The sequence below is a fragment of the Lepidothrix coronata genome, unplaced genomic scaffold (genome assembly GCF_001604755.1).
Source record: "Lepidothrix coronata isolate B3197 unplaced genomic scaffold, Lepidothrix_coronata-1.0 Scaffold279, whole genome shotgun sequence".
Classification (NCBI taxonomy): Eukaryota; Metazoa; Chordata; class Aves; order Passeriformes; family Pipridae; genus Lepidothrix; species Lepidothrix coronata.
In genome coordinates this window covers 416,082-437,863 of record NW_016690459.1, presented here as the reverse complement: position 1 = coordinate 437,863, position 21,782 = coordinate 416,082, and the positions used below count along the sequence as shown (strand labels likewise).

Genomic DNA, 21,782 nt, shown 5'->3' with positions numbered 1-21,782 from the left:
GGTGAGAGAGGGGTCTAGGGCAGGGAGGGGGGTCCTGGGTGCTGCCCCTCGGCTCGGGGCTGGGCGGGCGCATCTGGAGCGATGCGGGCAGTTCTGGGCTGTTCGGTGCAGGAAAGAGGAGGAGGTGCTGGGGAGCGTCCAGTGGAGGCCGCAGGGATGATTTGGGGTCTGGAGCATCTCTGGGATGAGGAGACACCGCGGGAGCTGGGCCTGGTCAGTCTGGAGGAGGGAAGGCTCAGAGGGGACCCATAAATCCACATAAATATTTCGTCAATCCATACAAATATCTCCAGGGGGTGTCAGAGGATGGTCCCAGACTCTGTTCAGCAACAGGGCAAGGAGCAATGGCCATAAACTAAAACACAACAAGTTCCACCTCAACCTGAGGCAGAACGCCTTTCCATGGAGGTGGCAGAGCCTGGAACAGTTGTCCAGGGAGGGTGTGGAGTCTCTGGAGACATCCCAGACCCACCTGGACACGTCCCTGTGTCACCTGCTCCAGGCGACCCTGCCTGGGCAGGGGGCTTGGACTGGGTGATCTCCAGAGGTCCCATCCAACCCCAAATACTCTGTGACTCTGTGAGGGAGGTGCTGCTGTGCCCCTGAGCCCCTCTGGGGTGACCCCCCTGCCTGTCCCCCTGCTCCCTCCACCAGCCCCAGTCCTGACCTGCTCTTCCTTCTCTTCCCAGTTCGTGGAAAGCGATGACGACGAGGAGCTGCTGTTTAACATCCCGTAAGTTCCACCACCCCTTGTTCCTCCCCTGGTGACGAGGCACAGCGTGTGCCCCTCCAACAGGGGCTGATTTTGGAGAGACTGGAGGTGCAGACGGTGCTCTGTGTGTCTGGGCAGGTTCACAGGCAGCGTGAAGTTAAAAGGAGTCCTTGTGATGGGCGAGGACGATGGGACGCACCCGGCGGAGATGAGGCTGTGAGTAAAACCAGCTTTTCACCTTTCTGGAGCTGAGCTGAGCTGAGCTGAGCTGAGCACCCTCACGCTGTGCCCAGGCACCACTGAGGGCTGTGCTCTGGTGCTGTGCTGCCTGGTCATCCCAAGGACCCAAGAGGGAAAATAAACTGCAGCTTGTGTGGGATGAGTGCTGCCTTTTCTCCAGAGAAATGAGGGGCTGGTTTGAGTTAGAATATTTGGTTCAGACACTGGCTCTGCACTGTGAGGAGGCAACTTGCCATGGGCTCAGTGGGGTGGGTCAGAGGGTCCTGAGGGGAGCTCTGAGCAGTGGGAAGGAGGGAGTGTGAAGAGAAGTGACAGTATCCTGCAGCCAGGTGAGGTTTGTAAGGCTCCTGCTGTGCCGAGCCACGTGGCCTCTTTGTCTCTCTCCCTCCTGAAGGGAGACAGATCCTTCTTTACACTCCTTCTTTCTTATTTTAACAAGAGTGTTGAGTGCTCTGCAGTTCCTGCTTCTGAGGGGAAAAACACACCTTCTGAGGGGAAAAACAGCCAACATTGTCCTGTGTGTCCCACAGAGAGGATGTGAAGCCCTGCTGGGCTCACCTTGCACCTGGTCCTGTTGTTGTGCTCCGAGGGACAAAGGAGATGCACAGCCCAAGTGCTGGTCCTGAATTTTAGCTGGAATTACCTGCTGTGTGGCACCCAGCTTCCCCTGTTTTCCTCCAATATCTGGGCTCCCTCATGTACCCAAGAGAGATCTGCATCTCCCCAGCTTTGTCCCATGCTTTTCCATGTTATTTCTTCAGCCTTTTGTTGTTTTCTGGTGATTTTTTGTGGGGATGTGAGAGGACAAAGTCAATTCAGCTTCTCCTCGAGAAGAATGTGGGCAGTGCTAATGGATGGGGAGGCAAACAATTATCTTGCCCTGCTGTTAACAACTCCCTGGGTTTCCTTCCTGTCTCCCCAGGTTCAGGAACATTCCTCACATGTCCTTTGATGACACAGCCAGGGAAGCAGAGCAGACCTTCAGCCTGAACCGGGACCCCCTGGGCGAGCTGGAGTATCCCACCAAGTGAGAGACACACCCTGAGGGTTTGGGGGCTGCTCCTCCCTGCCACAGGAGCTCAGTCCAGCCTGCCCACGTGCTGCCAAATTTAGGGCAGTGTCAGCCCAGGGCAGAATTCGCCTCTCCAGCTCTGTCCTGCCCTTGCCAGGTTGGAGCTCTGGCCTGAAACCTCCTCCCTGGAGCCTGGGGGTGGCAGTTCCAGTGCCCCAGGGCTTCTTGTGATGCCTTAAAATCTATATTTTACCTTAAATTCTTAACAAGGAATATTTAAGAGGTATTTTTAAGAATTTTGTACAGAGGTACTAGCAGGCTAAAGCTGTACTAAAATTCATATAATATAGATTTGAAGGCATCACTGAGGGTGCAGAATCACCCTGGTGTCCTGTCCCCTGTCCCTGGGCCCTGTGACAGCTCGTTGCTGACCCACGGTGTGAGGGAGCAGCTCCTCCTGCACCTCAGATGTTTGATCCCAAGTCCGAGTGGGATCAGGGGGAGCTGGAGTGGGGCTGTGGGGCTGTGCTGGAGTGGCAGCTCCGGCCTCAGGGTGTGTTTCCTTCCAGAATTGCCCGTTTCTCCAACGTTTACCACCTCTCCATGCACTTCCCAAAGAACTTCGGGGCGGAGACAACGAAGATCTTTTACATCGGCCTGAAGGGGGAGTGGACAGAAGTGAGTGAGGGCAGAGAGGGACAAGCCCGAGCCAGGGGGGTGCGAAGGGCTCGAAATCATCGATTAAGTCAAATTCTGGTGGTGGGACAGAGCCTCGAGCGGTGCGGGGGGCCCGAGGGCGGGTTGGAATCCCGCTCCCCCTGGACGTAACAGCCCCGATCTCCACCCAGGCTCATCGCCACGAGGTCACCATCTGCAACTACGAGGCCTCCGCGAACCCCGCCGACCACAAGCTGGAGCAGATCACGCCTCAGACACACTTCATCTCCTGAGGGCTGGGACGGGGCGGCTCCCGGGACACGACATCCAGCCCCACGTGTCGGGACAGGCGCGGCCGGGCCGCGTGTGTGAGGCGCTGCCCGCGGGCCGGGCTGTGGCGGGCAATAAACACGCTGAGGTGCAGAGCTGTGCGCTGTCCCTGAGTGCGGCTGTCGCGGGGGTGTCTCCCGGTGCCCGGTTCCGTCATGGCCGCCGCGGCGCCTCCCCGCCGTCGTCGCTCCCGCGTGACGTCACTTCGCGCCGCGCCGGCGGAAGTTCCGGCGCGAGGCGGGGGGGGAGAGCCGCGAGGAGCGCGCGCGCCGGGCCGCGGGAGAGGTGATGGGGGGGGCGGCGCGTACCACCGGGGGGGGGCGGGGGGAGACGGGCGGGAAAACCGGGGGGGGGGGATGTACCACTGCGGCGGGCGCGGGGGGGGAGAGCCGTGAGGGCCGCGGGGATGGGGGGGGGGTCGGCGGGGCCCCCTCACGGGGGTTAACGGGGGAGGGGGATCCGAGGGGCCGCGGTTCTGGCTCCCGTAGCGGGGCCACCCGCTTCCCGCCCCCCAAACCCACCCCCTGCGAGCCTTCAGGAGTCACAGCGGGAAAAGCCTCTCCGAAAATCCCTGTTTTCCAGGGAAAAGCGGCGCTCCCGCCCCGGCCGGGGCAGGTCAGGCCGGCTCCCGCCTCCACTGCATCCGCTTCCAGGCGGGATTCGTTTCTCTCGGGCCCGAGCGAGCGGCTGGGCCGCCGTAATTATTAACGCTAATAAACGCTAATTGCGCCCCGTCCTAATGAGCGTCGCGGGGGGGGGCTGTGTGTGTCAGTGCGGGTGCCACACTTTAACCAGCCCCAGTCGGACCCGGCTCCCCCCCACACCCCCCGTATCGCTGTGGTGATGCTTCCACACCCACGCGGGCTGTGGGGCTTTGTCCTTCCCGCTGCTCCCGGTGTCGTGTTCCCGCCGCTCCCGGTGTCGTGTTCCCTCGCAGGGCATTCCCGGGTGTCCCCACGGGGTGTTTGGGGCAGCTCTGACCAGCCCTTCCTTTCCCCCGAGCCCCCCCCCAGCAAGGCAGAGCCGTGAGGGCTGAGCCTGCCCGGGGGAGCGGCTCCGTCTGCCAGGATTTTTTAGAGATGCTTTTATTTATGGCTCCTGTCGCCAGGATTTTTGGCAGGTGCCGCTGCTCCTCCTGGCTGGTTGTTTTGCCCCTGGAGTACACACACACGAGCACGTGGGCCGCGTGTCTGTGTCAGATCCGGGGAGCCGGTTGTTTCCCGGTGTTTTTATTGGAGCCGGGAAGCGGCTGATGAGCAGTCGGGCGAACGAGTCAGGCAGGTCTTTGGCCCGGGCTGGGAGAGGAGGAGGCTGTTTCTCTTGGGTAAGGATGTCTGCTGGGACACCGCGGTTCTGGGGAAGGTTTGGGTGATCCGAACCGTGCCGGGGATGGTGCTGCCGTGGGATGTGAGGCTGGAGCAGGCTGTGGGCTCTGCGGCTTCCTCAGAGGGGCAGCTCCGATCTCTGCTCTGTGTGAGCAGGGACAGGACCCAGGGAACGGCTGGAGCTGTGTCAGGGCAGGGTCGGGTTGGATCTCAGGAAAAGGTTCTTCCCCCAGAGGGTGGTCGGGCACTGAACAGGCTCCCCAGGGCAGTGGGCACAGCCCCAGAGCTGAAGGAGTGTTTGGACAACGCTCTGAGGGCCAGGGTGGGATTGTTGGGGTGTCAGTGTAGGGCTAGGAGTTGGGCTGGATGATCCTTGTGGGTCCATTCCAACTCAGGATATTCTGTGATCTTCCTCTGGGAGGCTGATCCTGCTCCTGGGGGATGATGGCAGTGCTGTAAATGAGCTCTGATCTAATTAGTCCTGGTGGGTCAGCGGGGTCATGTGAGGAGCTGGGAATAAACACCATGGACTGTTGTGGGAGCTGTCAACCCTGCTGAACCCGGGATCTGGGAGGTGACAGCCCTTGGTGCTGGCAGGACACTGTGGCAGTGGGGACAGTGGTGGTGGCTTTGGCTGCAGTCACAGGGCAAGACAAGGATATTATCCATCACTGGGGGGGCACAGCTCCAGGAGGGGCTGGGGCTCAGGCCAGCTGCCAGTGCTCCGGCTTATCCCTAAAAAAGCTCCATAAAACAGGGCTGGACCTTTTTTAGTGCAGTAAACCCTGTGCTGCTGCTGGCATTTCCTGCTTCCCTGTCAGAGCAGATGTGGGTCAGGCTCCTCCATGGCTCCACTGGCAGGGATGAGGGGATGAAGGAATGAAGGGATGCTGGGGCTGCGCCCTCTGCCCACGGCGGTGCAGTCACAGGAATAACTTTGGCTCTGAGGTGTAATTTTTGAGCTAATTTTAACACTTCCAGCACCCCACAGTGTGTGACATGGGAAGTGTTTGCTGCTTCCTGACTCTCCAGCACCACCAGGCAGGGGATGGAGTGGGGTGTCCCGAGGGCTTGAAACATCAAAGCCTTCACCTACCCTTTAATTTTCCCCCAAACAGCTGCTGCCTCCGCAGCAAATAGTTGCTGGGGGGGGGGAACAAGAGAGGGGAAGAGTTTATTTTCCTGCCTCACCCTTGTCCCTGTGTCCTGCAGGTGCCAGTGTCGAGTCCCTCTCGGTGTATGTGTGGTAACAACATGTCTGTCCCCCTCCTCGCCGACGCCGTGACCGTCTCAGGGGCAGAGCGGGAGACCGCCGCGGTAAGGGAGGGACCCCCTCCTGCTGCCTCCCTCCTGGCAGGAGGCTGGAAAACAGGGAGATGCTTCCATGAGGTTCAGAGGAGCCTTGAGCCGGGCCTGTGGTCCCTCAGCTCATCAGAGTGGGAGGCAGGGCCAGCAAGGGCTCGCCTTGCTTGGGAAGAGTGACTGTCCCTGGGCTGGGATGTTCCGGTGTGGAAGCACAGACACAGCCTCGCAGCTCGGCCTTGGAAGCTGGAGCTGATTTGGCTATTTAAGCTTTTAGAAGAAAACCCCCTCCCAGTCCTTCCCTGGGGTGCCCAGGCTGCTTTCCCTCTGCCCCCCATGGCTTAGGGGTTTCTGTAGCCTCAGATGAAAAGCCCATGGGGATGGGTTTATGAGTGTTTGGTGATACACAAAAGAAATTCCTCCCTGTGAGGTTGGGGAGGCCCTGGCACAGCTTGCCCGGAGAAGCTGTGGCTACCCCATCCCTGGAAGTGTCCAGGGCCGGGTTGGAGCAACCTGGGCTAGTGGAAGGTGTCCCTGCCCATGGCAGGGGGTGGCAGTGGATGACATTTAAGGTCCCTTCCAACACAAACCATTCTGCGGTTCAGACTGAGCCTTTGCCATGTCCCTGATCCACCCATCCCTCATGCTCCAAACAGCACAGACGTGTCCTGAGCATCGCTGAGTTGAGTCTCTTCTAGGCAGTGACTCAGTGTCCATTTGCCACCTCACTGCCAGCCCAGCCCAGCCCAGCCCTGCCCCTCTCCCAGGGCTCCAACTCTCACATCAGCTAATCCTCTCCTTTTGCTGTTTGACAGGTCATTTTCCTACATGGCCTTGGAGACACGGGGTGAGTATCCCTGGAGCAGGCTCTGCTGGGGACGTGTGGCTTTGCTGACGTTTGCATTTTGCCCTTTGCTGCTGCTCTCCCCGGGGCAGGGGCAGCCCGAGATCAGTGGGGGGCTTTAGGCTGGGGTCCATGACTGTTCCTGCACCTCCCTGACAGGGAATGGCAGGGAATCACAGGGAATTGAGGCCGGCAGCTGTCTGCACTTGAATATTTATGATGCCGGCAGCCTGGCAGCCCCCACCCCCCCGCGGGTGGTGCTGCCTTTCAGGATTGCTGATAAGCACTGCGGCTTTTCCAGTCCTTGGGAGCGCTGGGAGCTGGGCTGTGCCTGGCCCAGGGCATCTCTGGCGTGCAAGGCCACCTAGGGAGGACAGTGTGGGGTGTGGAGGTGACAAAGGCGCTTCTCCCTCTGCAGGAGATCCCCTCCCCCTTGTCCTCCCTGCCTCCAGCTCCAGGGCTTTGTGTGCTGCCCTCGCCCTGATGCAGAGGGGGATCAGCGCAGAGGGGAATCAGGGGGATCAGGCTGTTGGGGAGGGCAGGACCTGGTAAAATAACATCAGGGGAGGAGCAGGGTGGGCACAAGCCTTGGGGCAAATGGCTCAGACNTGGAGGTGACAAAGGCGCTTCTCCCTCTGCAGGAGATCCCCTCCCCCTTGTCCTCCCTGCCTCCAGCTCCAGGGCTTTGTGTGCTGCCCTCGCCCAGCGACAGCAGGGGCTCAGTGCTGGGGCTTCACAGGGGGATCAGGCTGTTGGGGAGGGCAGGACCTGGTAAAATAACATCAGGGGAGGAGCAGGGTGGGCACAAGCCTTGGGGCAAATGGCTCAGACAAGCCTTGAACACCCTGTGCCCTCCCCTCTCTCGCAGGCACAGCTGGGCCGACGCTCTCTCCTCCATCCGCCTCCCCTACGTGAAATACATTTGCCCTCACGCGTAAGTGCTGCCCTTGCCTGGGGGTGCCCTGGGGGGGGGTCTTGGGGGGCCGTGAGGCTGCCAGGGCTGTTTGTTGGGGGAGGCAGATGGTGGCCTGAGCCCTGACCTGCCCATGGGGCTGCACAGCCAGGCTGGCTCAGCTGCCGTGGCCGGTTCCTGCTGCAGGCAGAGCGGTTCCCCACAGAGCTACCAGCACAGGAGCCACTGCTCTGAGGCTCTTTTCCTCCCCCTCCTGTCCTCTGCTTATCCCTGGTGGCTGCAGTGAAAGCCAAAGGCACTGGAGCTCTTTCTCCGTCTGCTGGTCAGGCAGGAGGGGGCTCAGCAGGAAGGGAAGGACACAGTCCTGATGTGTCCCCAGTGCCAATAGCCTGTGCAGGGGACACTCACTGGGCTGGGAGAGCTCCGCTGTCCCTTTCCAATGTCCCATCTCGGCCTTGGGAGCAGCAAACAGGAGAGGGATGCAGGTGCTCTGCTCCCCACCTGGGCTGCTTGGCAGTGCCCTGGAGCTTTGAGCTCATCCGGGATCTGCTCAGGGATGGCAGGTGATCCCCAGGGTCACCTTGCAGCCCCTGGGCCGGGTCTGGTGGCCCTGATCTGCCACTTTCCCTTGGGAGTCATGTCCTGCAACTGTGGACAGGAGGGACAGTCCCCCCTGTGCCTCTTGACTCTGCCTTGAGCTAAACCACCCACACTGTTTCTCTGCAGGCCCCGGATCCCAGTGACCCTCAACATGAAGATGGTCATGCCCTCCTGGTCAGTGCTTTGGGGGGGCAGGGGTGGGTGGGACCCTTCTGGGGAGTGGGAGGGATGAAGAGCCAAAATCCGCTGCTCTGTGGGAGTCAGGGAGGGCAAAGCACACCCAGCTCCTGCCTCCCCATACCCTGGGTGCTGGGAGAGGTTGGGGCTGACCCTGCTGCTTCTCCCAGGTTTGACCTCATGGGATTGACTCCGGATGCACCTGAGGATGAAGCTGGGATCAAGAAAGCTGCAGAAAACAGTAAGAAGCCTGGGGAAGGGGGAAGTGGTGGGCTTCTGAGTTCCTCTCCCTCGCTGGGGCTGAAGCAGGTGTTTTCCTTCCACCTCTCCTTCCTCTCTGCCCTTCTGTGATCCCAGTCCACTTTCTCCCTGGGGTCTCTGCCTCTCCCTGATGTGCCAAATGTCTTGTGTGCATCTGGAAGTGTCAGGTGATGCTTTCCACCCCCTCCCCACCTTCCACTGACCCGTTTCTCCGTCTTCTTCCAGTTAAAGCAATTATTGAGCATGAGATGAAGAACGGGATCCCCGCCAACCGCATCATCCTGGGGGGCTTCTCACAGGTGAGCTGGAGAACATGAGGGTTGGGACCCCAATTTCCCCTCCAAAGACACCTCTCAGAGGGATGTTCTGTGGTGAGGAGGTGGGTGAGTGCCCCAGGATCCCCCCCCAGCACTAACTCCATCCTCCTCTGCTCCAGGGCGGTGCCTTGTCGCTGTACACGGCTCTCACCTGCCAGCACCAGCTGGCTGGAATTGTGGCACTCAGCTGCTGGCTCCCGCTCCACAAGGCCTTCCCACAGGTATCCTGTGCTGCCGTGTCCACAGGGAGGGGCGGGGGGGATTTTCCCATCTGGACTTCTCCAGAGCGGAGTTTCCCAGCAGCTTTCCCCCACAGCCCTGTTGAGCTGCTGGGTGGTGTGTTGGGCACAGGGATGCAGCACTGCCCCCCATCCCTGCTGGAATGCCTTCACCTGGGCACACCTCAGCATTCCCTTCTCGCGGCAGGCGGCGAACAACGGCGTGAACAAGGACATTGCCATCCTGCAGTGCCACGGGGAGATGGATCCCATGATCCCCGTCCGCTTCGGGGCCCTCACTGCCGAGAAGCTGAAATCTGTCGTCACCCCCACCAAGGTCCAGTTCAAAACCTACCCCGGCGTGATGCACAGTTCCTGTCCTCAGGTCAGTGCTGTGGGAGGGGATGGGATCCCCCCGGGAATGTCTCTGCTCTCTGTGAGCAGGGACAGGGCCCAGGGAGCGGCTGGAGCTGTCCCAGGGCAGGGTTAGGTTGGATCTCAGGAAAAGGTTCTTCCCCCCGAGGGTGGTTGGGCACTGAACAGGCTCCCCAGGGCAGTGGGCACGGCCCCAAGGCTGCCAGAGCTCAAGAAGCATTTGGATGATCCTCTCAGGGACAGGGTGGGATTGTTGGGGTGTCAGTGCGGGGCCAGGAGTTGGACTGGATGATCCTTGTGAGTCCCTTCCAGCTCAACATATTCTGTGACCCTCAGGGGTTGGAATCACCTTTGGGATCTTTGGGACCATCCCAGGGTGGGTCAGGGAAAACACACGGGATGTGTTTGTTCCCACCTTGCACCGGGGAGGCTGCAGAGCCCCCGTGCCCCCATGCCCAGGGCAGGGCCCACCCTTTGGGGTGTCCCTGGGGCCCCCCGGGGTGACGGGCCCTGCGCTCCCCGCAGGAGATGATGGCGGTGAAGGAGTTCATCGAGAAGCTGCTGCCGCGGATCTGAGCGGAGCCGCTCGGGACTGTCGCAGGGGAGGGTGCCGAGGTCACAGCCGCCCATCTCCCCCCCGTGACCCGCCTGCTGCAAACGGAAGCCATGGCCCCCCACTGCACCTCCCGCCGCACCCCCGGACCCCACCTGCCCCCGCCGCCTCTCACCGCGCCCTCTCGGGCCGGGGGTGCCCCGGCTCCCCCTGCTGCTCTCGGAGCCGAGGTTGGAGCGGTCGAAGGCAAGTCTTGGAGTGGCCTTTTCTCTCCTCCTCTTGCTCCGAGCGGGTTCTGTGGGGGTCACGTCCCCCCGGCCCCTGCAGTGTGCGGGGCTGGCACAGGGTGGGGGAGGTGTTTCTGTTGGGTTTGGGTTTTTTGTACCAGTATTAGGGGTGGGACGTGCCCGGGTGCGGCGGGGGGAGCGGGGCGGGCACAGGGCAGGGCTGGGGCACCCCTGTGGCCCAGCCCGGGCTGTGCCCTCCGGGGCTGCTCTCGGCCTTCCCTCAGGTGACTCACGGGTTTTCAATCAGAGCTCAGGAACCCGGGACTCCCCTGCAGATGCCCCCGGGCCCCGGGGCAGGCTCTGCCCTGGGCCGGTACCGCCAAAGGCTGCCCGGGGCCGGGGCAGGGTCAGCGCAGCCCCCGCACCTCCTGCACGGCCCCGCCTGTCGCACACGCACACTCCCCCCGGCCTGGGCAGCTCTGCCCTCCTCAGATAATCGCCTCCTTCCTCCTCCTCCTGTTGCTTTTACAATCTCCTCCTCGGCCCTGTGGGGGTCCCAGAGGTGTCTACCCCCCATCCCCAGCCCAGCTCTGCGCCCTCAGAGCCCTGAAGCTTCGTTTACAGTCACAGGCGGAGCCGCCCGGTGCCGGCCCCGTCCTTAATGTCTCTCTTGCTGCTACTTGTCCTTTCCTTTGGACTTGGGCTGGCTTGGGGAGGGAGAGGTGATGTCCCTGGACCCCAGGTTTGGCTCCTGGCGCAGCTGGAAGAAGCAGCTTTGCCCCCAAGCCATCATCTCACCAGCGTCTGAGGCCTGGGTGCTGCTGCGCCCCGTCCCGTGGGCAGCGCAGGGGTCTCTGTGCTCCCTGGGGGTCTCTGTGCTCCCTGGGGGTCTCTCTGCTCCCTGGGGCTGTGGGCTCTTGTCCCACCGTGTACAATCACCAGGGTCCCCGGGGTCCCTTGCCCATGGGTTTGTCCTCTCCTGAGTGCTGGCATCGTGCTGGGTGCGGGGCCAGGACCGTCCCCAGCAGCTCCCCGGGACAGGGCCCCGAATGTCTCCTCTGGGTGGGCTCCTGGCCCCCCCTCCCCTCCCGCAGGGCCGAGGGCAGTGGCTGTGGAGCAGCACTGCCCTCGCCTCCCCCCCGGGCTGAGCCCACACCTCCATGGCCTGGGGCTGATCATGTATTTTAGAACCCCCCACACCACCCCTGGCCCCAGGGCTGTCCCCACTCTCCCCTGGTCTGGGCCCAGCCTCTCACCCTGTGGAGCTTCTGCCCGGTGCCCCAGGACCAGCAGTGGGCTGGGGCCAGGGCTGGCAGCTCCCCAGGGCCAGGGGCTGCTCTGGGGGCTGGTGGGGGACTCTGGAGGGGGCCCTGCTCCAGCCGTGCCCCCCAGCCCGGGATGCCCAAAGCAATAACCTGCTCTCCGGAGAGTTAGATCTGTGGGACCCACCCTTGGTTGGGTTCTTGGCTTGGGGTTTGGTTGGGTTTTTAATTTTTTTCTCCCCTTTGGGAAGTCTTAAACCAGCAAAGCTGATGCTGGTGTTGGGGGGAGCCCGGCACTGCCCCTGCCCTGGGGGTCAGTCCTGGCCTGGGGGTCAGTCCTGCTGGATCTTCTGTGTTGTGTTTTAACACTGCTCTGTCCCCTCTCCCTGTGCTGGGCCAGGGTGGGGGCACAGGGGGCTGGCTGGGGTGGGAGTGCAGCTCCCTGTGGATCACTGAGGGCTGGCTGGGGTGGGAGTGCAGCTCCCTGTGGATCACTGAGGGCTGGCTGGGGTGGGAGTGCAGCTCCCTGTGGATCACTGAGGGCTGGCTGGGGTGGGAGTGCAGCTCCCTGTGGATCACTGAGGGCTGGCTGGGGTGGGAGTGCAGCTCCCTGGGGGTACCGAGGGCTGGCGATGGACAGACCGACCTGTTTGACTGTGAACTGGAACCATGTGCGATGGGGGGGCCCGGGACCATCCCTGGGGGGCCTCGTTTGGCCCCCTCCTGCAGAGCATTCCTGCTCACTCCTCACCTGGGAACCCAGGAGGGAGAACGGCTTCTCTCCATTCCTCAATACAGCTTTGGGTTTTTTTTTTTTTTTTTTTTTTTTTTTTTTCCTTCTCTCGTCTTCCTTGTACATGTTTGGGGTTTTTTGTGTGTGTGTGTGTGTGCGTTCCACAGAGAAACAAGGTTAAATAAATCCTGAACCTACCCCGGAGCTGAGCTGGCCTCATTCCTGGCTGGGCAGGACCCCCAACAGCACCTCTGGGAAGGGAGGGTTGGGGAGGGGAGCGGGTTAGAATGAGGCCCCAAGGTGCCATTTTTGGGGGCAGCAGCTCTGGCTGAGGGGAAGCAGAACAAAGCTGCCACTTAGAAAGTAGGAAAGTTTATTTAAAAACAAATCAAAAGCTCAATTCATAATTTAGAAGCATAAGTTATTCATCCAGCCGACAGCAAAGGGGGCCGACTGCGTCATCCCTGCCTGACAGAGCCCTTGGAGCTGCCAGGAATAAATAGGAGCAGTATGAGAGGCTCCTGGGCAGCCTTTGGCAACGGGATTTGGGAAGCAGCTGCCACAGGGAACATGGAAGCAAAACCAGGCACCAGTGGGGTGATAAACCAGGCCAGGCTGGCACAGCCCTGGCAGGGGCTTCTCTGGCTCAGCAGGAGCACGTGGGATGAGATTTGGTCCCCAAAACCATGCTGGGGGCAGGGAAAAGTGTGTGTGTGTATGTGCAAAGCCCTTGGCCCTGGAGACCTGGGCTGGGGAAATGAGCCGTGGTGGCCTTGGAATGTGACTGGTCCCTGTGGGAGTGGGGAATGGGGGTGTTCCTGGGGCTCAGCACCTTCTCCATGCCCAGGGCAGGGGCTGTGGGTGCCTCCCCCTGAGACCAAGAGCCAGGTGGGGCAGCAGGGAACGGGGGGCCTCCTCTGCAGTCTGGGCTCAGCAGGACTCACAGTGTCCAAGTCTGGGCTCAGCAGGACTCACAGTGTCCAAGTGCTGGATGCAGCCACTTCCCAGGGCACAGGGAGGGCCCAGGAGCAGCTCCAGTGGTGGCTGCAGGGCCCAGCCAAGCACAGCCCCTGGACATTCCCATGGGGGGTTCCATGGGAGCCAAACCAAGCCCTGGCTCTTTTCTCCATTGTGGTTCTGCTCTGTGAGATGCAAAGGACTTGAGGGGGATGAGGCTGAGGAAGGCTGAGGATGCTCCGTGCCAGAGGCAGGAGGGGGAGCTGGAGCTGCTCCCAGGACGGTGATGGCCTCGCTGGGGCCGCGGGAGGCAGGAAGGGCTGGCCTGGAGCAGCCCCCGAGCGCGGCCAGCCCTCGGCCATGGCTCAGTTCTTGCTGAAGCCCATGGGATTCTGCAGCTGCCACCGCCACAGGTCCTCACCTGGAATGGGGAGAGGGGAGGTGAGGGTGGGCCAGGCCTGGCAGTGCCCCCTGTGCCAGGGAGGGGGTGTCCTTACACATCTTGTCCAGACCAAAGGCAGCTTTCCAGCCCAGCTCCCGCTCAGCCAGCGCCGGGTCCGCGTAGCAGGAGGCCACGTCCCCCTCCCGCCGGGCCGTGACCTTGTACTTGATCTGCAGGGAAAGCAGCTCTGTGGGCTCTGGGGGCTCAGAGAGGGCACTGAGGGGGCAGTGCCAGGGGCTGCTGTGGCAGTGATGGCTTGGGGGGGGCGAGGGAGGTCTCTGGGAACAGCTGGTTCTGTGCCCTGCAGGTCAGACCTTACCTCCCTCCCCGAGGCTTTTTCCATGGCCTGGACCATCTGCAGGACGGAGTAGCCGGTGCCTGTGCCCAGATTGTAGATCTGGCAGGAGGATAAGGGACATGGATCAGCTGCTTTTGGAAGCAGACAAGGGCCAAACCCCGCCTTTATCTCCCTGGGGACCCCCATGCCCCCCCAGGGCTGGCAGCCCCCAGTGTCCCCCGGGGCACCTTGCAGCCACAGTTCTCCTTGAGCTTCTTCAGAGCAGCAACGTGGCCTTTGGCCAAATCCACGACGTGGATGTAATCCCTGACTCCTGCAGGGAGGCAGAGGGTGAGGGCAGAGCCCTGTGCCCGGGGTGACCCCAGGCTGGGGGGGCTGCAGGGCAGTTCTGCTCCACCCTTTCCATGCCATACCTGTTCCATCATCTGTCTTGTAGTCGTTCCCAAACACACTCAGGAATTCCCGGCGTCCCACTGCCACCTGACAGAGGAACAAGGAGCCCTGTCAGCCTGTGCCCCCCCCCATATGATCCCAGGGGTCCCCAAAGGCTGCAGTGGGGCGGTACCTGCGCCACGTAGGGCATGAGGTTGTTTGGGATCCCCTGAGGATCTTCCCCGATCATCCCCGACTCGTGGGCACCGATGGGGTTGAAGTAGCGCAGGAGAACAGCGTTCCAGTCCTGGGGGGACACAGACACTGCCTGGGTGGGTGCCTGGGGGGCTGCCTGCTCACCCCTCGCTCCAGTGGGAACAGCCCTTGGCTCCCGGCCCCGCGGGGCAGCCCCTCACCCGCTCTGCTTTGCAGAGATCCCGGATCATCTCCTCGATGAAGAACTTGGATTTGCCGTAGGGGTTGGTGCAGCCTCCCACCGGGTGGTTCTCGTCCAGGGGGAGGTACTTGGGGTCCCCGTAGACGGTGGCAGAGCTGCTGAACACGATGTTCTTCACGCCGTGGGCCTGCATGGTCTGGGGGGCAGGAACAGCCAGCACTGAGCCAGGGAGATCCCTGTGCTGGGGGGTCAGCCCTGCCCAGGCACCGCCACATCCCGGGCATGGGGAGCAGTGGGAGCAGCACATGGAGCAGCTCAGCCACCTCAGCACAGGATCACGCCCTTGTTCTTCCTGTGAAACCCAGCCAAGATCCTGGTCTCTCCCATATCCCACAGCACAGGTCCCTCAGGCTCTACCCCAAGGCAGGGAGTTCTCACAGTGTTCATTTGGGTGATCTCTGCCCTTTTCCACCCGTTCCCCGTTTTTCCTGCAGCTCTGAAATCCCCCCTTTATGGTGGTCCCAGCATCCCCTGCAGCCCCTCAGCACCACCCCGGGCACCCCCTCTCACCTCCAGCAGCCGGATGGTCCCGGTGAGGTTCACTCTGTAATATTCCAGAGGCTTCTGCACCGACTCCCCCACTGCCTTCAGCCCCGCAAGGTGCAGCACGGCCGAGAACTGGTGCTGCACAGGAGGGGGGGGAACAGCGACAGGACATGGGATCTCCGGGCAGGAACCAGCCGGGATTCCCCCCAGGAGCGCCATTCACCCCCCCGGGGGGAGCTCCAGGCCCCGCAGGAACAGGGGTTTCCTCAGCGCTGCCCTTCTTCCCCCGGTTCCCACTTCGCCCCCCCCGGGAGCCACCTCGGGCACCGCAGCTCCTGCTCTCACCTTCCTGAAGAGCTCCTGGAGCGCGGCCCCATCGGTGATATCCAGCTCCTGGAAGAGGACGGGCCGGTGCGCGATCTGCTCCACCCGCCGGAGGCTCTCGGGGAGCGCGTCCGACCCTGGGGGATGGAGGGGAGTGAGGAGCTGGGATTTCTGGAGGTCCCGGCACAGCCCGGGGAGGGATGAGGCTCCTCCGTACCTCGGATGGCGTTGTGGAAGTTGTCAATGACCACGGGGACGTATCCAGCCTCCAGCAGCTCCAGCACGCAGTGGCTGCCGATGTACCCAGCGCCGCCCGTCACCAGGATCTTCTCGGCCATGGCTCTCCCTGGGGCAGGAAAATCCTTCAGCTCCGTGTGGGGCGGCCTGGAACGGGCACAGCTGGGGCACTGTCACGTCAGCAGCGCTCCGGCACTTCCTGCAGCTCTCCCGGGGACAGGGATGGGCTGGAGCGCGACCTGCCAGCGCGGGCACACCTCCCGGACACGGAGGGTGGGTCTGGCACTGCCACAGCCCGGGAAAAGCCCTCGTCCTTCCGGTGAGATCCCGCTCTCTCCCGTATCCCACAGCACAGACCCCTCGGGGTTCACCCCAAAGCACAGGGGCAGGGAGTTGGGATGAATTCGGGTGGTCTCCACAGGGGGCTCGGCTCTGCCCTTTCCCCACCCATTCCCTGGTTTTCCTGCAGCTCTGGAGTCCCCCCTTCATGGCGGTCCCAGCCGCCCTTCCCAGTGCTGGCCCCGTTCCACCCCCGCTTCCCAGGACACTGCGGGGATCTCTGTGGGACCCGGGAGCTCCCGGGAAGGAGCAGCAGCTCCTGTTCCACGCCCGGAGGGAAGGACCCGCCGCGTTACCGGGATGTGGGACCAGCACAGGGAGAGGTTCCACCCCGAGCCCCCCAAATGCTGGGAGGGCAGTGCCGGGGGGGAACAGCCCCTGGGGAGGGAGAATAAGGCGGATTTCAGCGCGGGGGAGGATACGGGGGTGGGACCGGGGCACGGGCAGGGCCGGTCGGGGGTGCCCGGGGGGGCTCAGGGGATCCCGGGGGGCTCCCCTGGGGATGGGACAGGGCCTTCCTGGGGGTCCCTGGGGCCGAACGTGCCCCGGGGGCTGGAATTACCCCGGGGGCTGGATGTATCCTAGGGGTCCTGGGGTATCCCAGGGGCTGGAATTACCCCTGGCTGGAGATACCCTGCGGTCCTGGGGGTATATCCAGGGGCTGGAATTACCCCAGGGGTCCGAGGACATCCCAGGGGCTGGAATTACCCCGGGGGCTGGAATTACTGCAGGGGCCGGATCACTCCAAGGGCTCCTGTGCTATCCCAGGGGGCCGGATTTACCCCAGGGGTATCCCAGGGGCTGGAATTTTCCCGGGCGCCGGGGTTTTGAGCTCTCCCTGCTACAGGAAGGCAGGGCCGAACGGGGCAGCACATCTGTCCTCCCATTCCCCTTCCCGTCCCCATTCCAACTCCCATTCCCCTCAGTCACTCACCCTCCGCTCCCGCTCCGCCCGCGGGCGCGGCCCCTTTAAGGCCCCTCCATGGAAACGTGTCCCCGCTACGGGAACCCGGCGCGGACAAAACACCCCGAGGGACGGCGGCGCCCGGCGGCGGGAGGAGGGAACTGCGCCCTCCCCAAAATCCCCGTTTATTGGCCCGATTCCACCCCATTTCAGAGACGGTTATTGTTGAACGTTTATTTAATTGCTACAGTTCATCGAAGGGATGTGGAGAGACGGTGCCGTACGCAGAGAAAGGCGAACCCCACCCGAAAGAAGGACGAGGCTCCCGCCTCGCAAATAAACTGTTAAAATAAATTATTTTAAATAGATTTGGGCGGGGGGTGTTCCCCGTGACCTGTGAGGAGCAGGGGGTGTTTCACACTCTCTGCCACGCCCCAGATGATGTTGTGTTTCCACGTGGAGGAGGCACTTGGAACTGAAGCAGCAGCTTTAACTGGTTCAGTTTATTAGAAACGTGATTTGTTCAGAATGTTAAATAATGTTTCTTATCCTAGTGTTTAAAGGTATCTTACAACAGATACACTGTCCTTTGCCACAGTCCCTGTAAGACTGTCCAAGGCTGCCCCAGGACATTCAGAGGCTTTTGACTCAGGCTTAACATTTGTAGTGAGAAGGGAAGGGCAAAGCCCGACCTGGAGAAGTGCTCCAACTGGAAAAACTGTGGATTATCCCTGGCTGGTGGCCTAAGGCTCAAGGCAGGAGTCAGTGGATGCTGGTCTGACCAGAGCCCATCCACATCTTCCCTTCCCTAAGGCAAATGGTGACATCCTCAAGGTCAAATCTAATATTCTCGTTTCCCTCATTTCTTCATAAATTCTGGTGGATTATGAGTTTCCTCTCAAGTGCTGAGCCAGGAAGGAGCACTGGAGATCAGAGAGGAATTCCAGGCAGTGCCAGATCCTCGCTTTCTTCTCAATCCAGGGAGAAACTCCCCTCAGGGTCACAGTCTGCAGGATGCCTGGGACACCTTGGAGTTGGTTCTTCGGTTGAGAGCGTTGCAGATGAAGGTTCCCGTGTCCATGAGCTTCTGCAGATCCACACCCTGCACGGGGGAAGCACAGCACGGCCTTGGCACTGCTTCTGCTGGGTACAGCTGCCCAGTAACAACTGGGATCACTGGGACAGACTACCAGGGAGCGAGGCAGCCTTTGGAGGGAACTTTAATGCAGCCTCACTGACAGCAAGGGTCAGATCCCAGGGTGTGATGTGGGAGAGAATCCCAGAGTGGTCTGGGTTGGGAGGGACCTTAAAGCTCATCTCACTCCACCTCTGCCATGGGCAGGGACACCTTCCACTATCCCAGGCTGCTCCAACCTGGCCTTGGACACTTCCAGGGATGGGGCAGCCACAGCTTCTCTGGGAAACTGTGCCAGGGCCTCCCCACCCTCACAGGGAAGGATTTCTCCCCAATATCCCATCTAATGTCCAACATCCCTCTGTCAGTGTGAAGCCATTCCCTGTGTCCTGTCCCTCCAGGGACAGACTATTTACAAGATAGTCTCTCTCCACCTTTTCTGTGGGCTCCCTTCAGGAAGGCCACAATTAGGTCACCCCAAGGCTGAACAATCCCAAGAGGAGGGAATGCTCCCAGCAGAGGGGGTGGGATTGGTGTGGAAGGACAACCCCCCACACACAGACCCAGTGTGACTCTCCCCATGCTCAGGCTCCTTGGGCCGAACCCTGAGCCCTGCTGGGGCCTGAGCAGAGCCCTGGAGCAGGAGGGGGAAGCAGGGGCTGCCCCACTCACCGTGTGGATGCCCAGCCCGTTCAGCATGTACACCAGGTCCTCCGTGGCCACGTTCCCCGACGCTCCCTGGGCGTAGGGGCAGCCCCCGAGGCCGGCGACGGACGCGTCCACCACGCTCACCCCCATCTGCAGAGGAACCCACACCACAGCCAGGCGTGACTGCTCTGCCAGCACAACCTCCTGCCCCTCAGAGCTTCCATTCACAAGCAAAAAAACCAACAAACCCAAAGGAAGATGCTTTATTTGTGTGGACGCCCCACCCCTGGAAGGGTCCAAGGCCAGGTCGGAGCACCCTGGGCTAGTGGGAGGTGTCCCCGCCCAGGGGAAACGAGATGGGATTTAAGGTCCCTGCCAGCCCAAACCACCCCATGAGTCTGTGATCCAAAGGAAGGATCCTACCTGGAGGGCCACCAGGATGTTGGCCAGGGCCTGTCCATAGGTGTCGTGGCAGTGAACAGCCAGAGCCCCCACGGGCACCTCCTTCATCACCATGGTCAGCATCTCCTTCATGCTCCCGGGGGTGCCCACGCCGATGGTGTCCCCCAGGGAGATCTCGTAGCATCCCATGGAGTACATCTTCTTGGAGACCTGTCCAAAAGCCAGGATGTGCCCTGGGAAGTACATCACCCCCCTCCCCAGAGCTGCACACAGGGATCGGTGTGTGATGCCCCGGAGCAGCCACGAGACTCTTCTGTGGGACTGAAAACCTCCAGGTGCCCAAACCTCCCTGAATTCCCCTGTGCACTTCAGCTGGACTCAGCCTCCCCTCCCTGTGGTGGCTGGAACCTTTCCCAGCCTTCCCTTTCCCAGGCTTTGGCTAAATGGTTTGACACCCCCCCAGCCCCAGTGCCCAACTCATATCCCTAAAAATGAGCCAAAAACTTTCTCGGAAATTCTGGTTGTATCTGTGTTAAACTCACCTCTGCAACTTTAGCTGCAGAAATCTTCCCTTCGTAGGGACATCCAAGGACACAGGAAACGTATCTGTGGTTAAGAAAAGCACACACTTTTCAGCTAGAAAAATGGCAAGGACATTCAGCTGGCCAAATCAGTCAGGACTTAGCGCATCTTGCGTGTCTTTATGATGGAAGAATTAGTTTCATGTTCCAAAAGTTCAGTGGCCAAATCTTACGGAATTAATTACTGAACAATTACAGAATTAACTGCTCAACAATTACAGAATTAACTGCTCAACAATTCCTTCTTCCACGGACATGAAAAATCTGCCAAGACAAGAGCAGGCAGCATTCCTGGGATTGTGATCTTTGCACTTCCATGTGGAATGTCTGCCAAGAAACTTGTTATTCTGGATCCTTCTGACAACAGAATAACCACACGGTGGGTGAATCCAACTGGAGGAGCGTGGACTGTCCTGAGCAGAACAGGCTTTGCACCAAGGCAGCAGCTGAAACCTTGAGTGTGGTCCAAACTAAAGCTCCTCCATGCCCTGAGCTCACAAAAATCCAGGCAGAGACATCCCAAAAAAAAGAAGTTGTAAAGAAATCCCACTCCTCAGTGCTGCGTGGGCTGGGCTCCAAAGGGATAAACTCCAGCAGCCACATCTCCTGCTCAATGCCAAGGTGGCTGCAGGAATTCCTCACCCCTGAGTGGGAATGCTGGCTGCAGGAATTCCTTACCCCCTGACAGGAATGCTGGCTGCCCTTGCTGCTGCCATCACCTCGCTGAACCTCTCCAGGCTCTCCTCTATGGAACAGTTGATGTTCTTCTTCGTGAACAGCTCGGACGCTGCTCCAAAGATCGACACTTCCTTGGCCCCTGCAGCCACCTGCAAATAAACACCATAAATCACAGAACCATTAGAGCTGGAAAAGACCTCTGAGAGCAGCAAGTCCAACCCTCAGCCCAGCACTGCCAGTTTTTAAATCCAAGCTGGGTGGTTTTTCTTGCGTGGGAAATGACAAGCTCAGCCATGACTCAATTCAAGTGATTTCAGGAGTTCAATTCAAGTCATTTCATGGCCAAGTGTTAATTCAAGCGTTTCAAGGGCCTCTCTTGGTAGAGAAGTTTCAAACCAGCCCCATGAAACACTTCCCTTTACAGAAACTTTTCTGTTCCTAAATAAAACTGCCCTGATTATTTAGACTTTAAGGCTGGACCTGATGATCTTGGAGGTCTTCTCCAACCTCAATGACTCTGTGATGTTCCATGATCTATAACTACAGTTCTCTCACTCTGTAGAAGTACTTTTTCCCCAAATAACCCAGTTCCTCCCCAAAGTTTGTTCCACAGCAGAACCACCACGACACATCCAAGTTTGCCTCCAAAAGTGCAAAGTTACAGGTGCAGCAGCAAAGCTGCAGCTGCTGGGAGCTGTCAGGAGAGCTGTGGGACACCAGAGGGGACTGAAAGCAAGACAAACACGTGGCTGTTGAGGTGCTGCCAGCCCTTACCGCTGCCTGGAATCCCTTCAGGTTGGGGGTCAGCACAGGGTAACTGATCCCAGGCACCTTATTGATGCCCTGCATGACCTCGGTGTGATCAGCCATCTGCAAAGAAACCAGCAGAGCTCTGTAACAGGGGCAACAGCCAACCCAGAAAACAATCCTTCAAATGCCTTTTTGTAATGGGAACAGAAGTGTTTAGGGCTGAGAGAAATGGGCCTCTGAGAGCAAACACTGCACACTGGGAGGGATCAGAGGTCACTCAGCCAGGCTGATGTGCACAACCAGCTGTCCCTCTGCCCTTCCCCAGGGTCCAAAGGGGAAGTCTGGAGTATTGCAACTGGTTCTTGCCCAGCAATGAAGGGTTTGGAGCGAGCAGAGTCACTGGGTTACTGTTGTAACACTGTAAATCCAGCTGGAACACCGACCTGAGGGACCCACTTGGGGGACACAAAGCTGGTGGCCTCTATGACCTGCAGCCCCGTCTCTGACAGCATGTTGATCAAACTGATCTTCACCGGGGTGGGCACAACGTTCTAAGAGGAAAAAGAAGAAGAAAAGAAAAGAAAAACGACCTCAAGTCATTATTTCCACAGTAAAGTTTTCATTGCGAAAAAAAAAAAAAACGACCCCAAGTCATTTTTTCCACAGTAAAGTTTTCATTGCGAAAAAAAAAAAAAATTAAAAATTAAAAAACAA

General features: G+C 60.1%; 4 protein-coding genes across 5 annotated transcripts in view; 2 read left to right on the top strand and 2 right to left on the bottom strand.

Moving 5' to 3' along the window:
• The window catches only part of PITHD1 (PITH domain containing 1), a 3,724-nt gene extending 692 nt beyond the window's left edge, over nucleotides 1-3,032 (top strand). The window contains exons 2-6 of the mRNA XM_017836520.1: nucleotides 655-733; nucleotides 851-928; nucleotides 1,875-1,979; nucleotides 2,534-2,642; nucleotides 2,813-3,032. Coding sequence (XP_017692009.1) covers nucleotides 655-733; nucleotides 851-928; nucleotides 1,875-1,979; nucleotides 2,534-2,642; nucleotides 2,813-2,914 — 473 coding nt within the window. The 3' untranslated portion in view covers nucleotides 2,915-3,032. The remainder of the gene's footprint in view (nucleotides 1-654; nucleotides 734-850; nucleotides 929-1,874; nucleotides 1,980-2,533; nucleotides 2,643-2,812) is intronic.
• A 141-nt stretch (nucleotides 3,033-3,173) lies between these two features.
• Nucleotides 3,174-11,583, top strand: LYPLA2 (lysophospholipase II). The gene is made up of 10 exons (XM_017836542.1): nucleotides 3,174-3,236; nucleotides 5,489-5,593; nucleotides 6,394-6,425; nucleotides 7,291-7,356; nucleotides 8,062-8,109; nucleotides 8,283-8,353; nucleotides 8,599-8,672; nucleotides 8,810-8,911; nucleotides 9,117-9,293; nucleotides 9,809-11,583. Exons 2-10 carry the CDS (start codon nucleotides 5,516-5,518, stop codon nucleotides 9,857-9,859), a joined length of 699 nt encoding a protein of 232 aa, XP_017692031.1. The 5' UTR covers nucleotides 3,174-3,236; nucleotides 5,489-5,515; the 3' UTR covers nucleotides 9,860-11,583.
• Nucleotides 11,584-13,016: 1,433 nt separating this feature from the next.
• GALE (UDP-galactose-4-epimerase) lies at nucleotides 13,017-16,964 on the bottom strand. Of its 2 annotated transcripts, XM_017836539.1 has the most exons (11): nucleotides 16,905-16,964; nucleotides 15,612-15,778; nucleotides 15,416-15,531; nucleotides 15,095-15,208; nucleotides 14,544-14,720; nucleotides 14,321-14,434; nucleotides 14,169-14,235; nucleotides 13,983-14,068; nucleotides 13,777-13,854; nucleotides 13,513-13,627; nucleotides 13,017-13,436 (listed from the first exon to the last, which is right to left on the bottom strand). In XM_017836539.1, exons 2-11 carry the CDS (start codon nucleotides 15,730-15,732, stop codon nucleotides 13,381-13,383), a joined length of 1,044 nt encoding a protein of 347 aa, XP_017692028.1. In that variant the 5' UTR covers nucleotides 15,733-15,778; nucleotides 16,905-16,964; the 3' UTR covers nucleotides 13,017-13,380. The 2 variants fall into 2 exon arrangements, with proteins under 2 accessions (XP_017692028.1, XP_017692027.1); XM_017836538.1 differs by lacking the exon at nucleotides 16,905-16,964 and having other exon boundaries at nucleotides 15,612-16,108.
• A 132-nt stretch (nucleotides 16,965-17,096) lies between these two features.
• The window catches only part of HMGCL (3-hydroxymethyl-3-methylglutaryl-CoA lyase), a 6,090-nt gene continuing 1,404 nt past the window's right edge, over nucleotides 17,097-21,782 (bottom strand). Inside the window, exons 2-8 of the mRNA XM_017836540.1 lie at nucleotides 21,512-21,619; nucleotides 21,093-21,188; nucleotides 20,319-20,467; nucleotides 19,602-19,665; nucleotides 19,081-19,269; nucleotides 18,682-18,807; nucleotides 17,097-17,976 (exon numbers count right to left, since the gene is read on the bottom strand). Of these exons, the coding sequence (XP_017692029.1) occupies nucleotides 17,875-17,976; nucleotides 18,682-18,807; nucleotides 19,081-19,269; nucleotides 19,602-19,665; nucleotides 20,319-20,467; nucleotides 21,093-21,188; nucleotides 21,512-21,619 (834 nt within the window). The 3' untranslated portion in view covers nucleotides 17,097-17,874. The remainder of the gene's footprint in view (nucleotides 17,977-18,681; nucleotides 18,808-19,080; nucleotides 19,270-19,601; nucleotides 19,666-20,318; nucleotides 20,468-21,092; nucleotides 21,189-21,511; nucleotides 21,620-21,782) is intronic.

What these genes read in the sequence shown, in the direction of transcription:
- LYPLA2 (XM_017836542.1), top strand. Translation starts at nt 5,516, where the DNA reads ATGTGTGGTAACAACATGTCTGTCCCCCTCCTCGCCGACGCCGTGACC. An exon ending in CAAGAAAGCTGCAGAAAACA is followed by an intron (nt 8,354 to 8,598) that starts GTAAGAAGCCTG and finishes GTCTTCTTCCAG; the next exon opens with TTAAAGCAATTATTGAGCAT. An exon ending in TCCACAAGGCCTTCCCACAG is followed by an intron (nt 8,912 to 9,116) that starts GTATCCTGTGCT and finishes TTCTCGCGGCAG; the next exon opens with GCGGCGAACAACGGCGTGAA.
- GALE (XM_017836539.1), bottom strand. Translation starts at nt 15,732, where the DNA reads ATGGCCGAGAAGATCCTGGTGACGGGCGGCGCTGGGTACATCGGCAGC. An exon ending in TCATGCCCTACGTGGCGCAG is followed by an intron (nt 14,236 to 14,320) that starts GTACCGCCCCAC and finishes TTCCTCTGTCAG; the next exon opens with GTGGCAGTGGGACGCCGGGA. An exon ending in CTTTGGTCTGGACAAGATGT is followed by an intron (nt 13,437 to 13,512) that starts GTAAGGACACCC and finishes TCCCCATTCCAG; the next exon opens with GTGAGGACCTGTGGCGGTGG.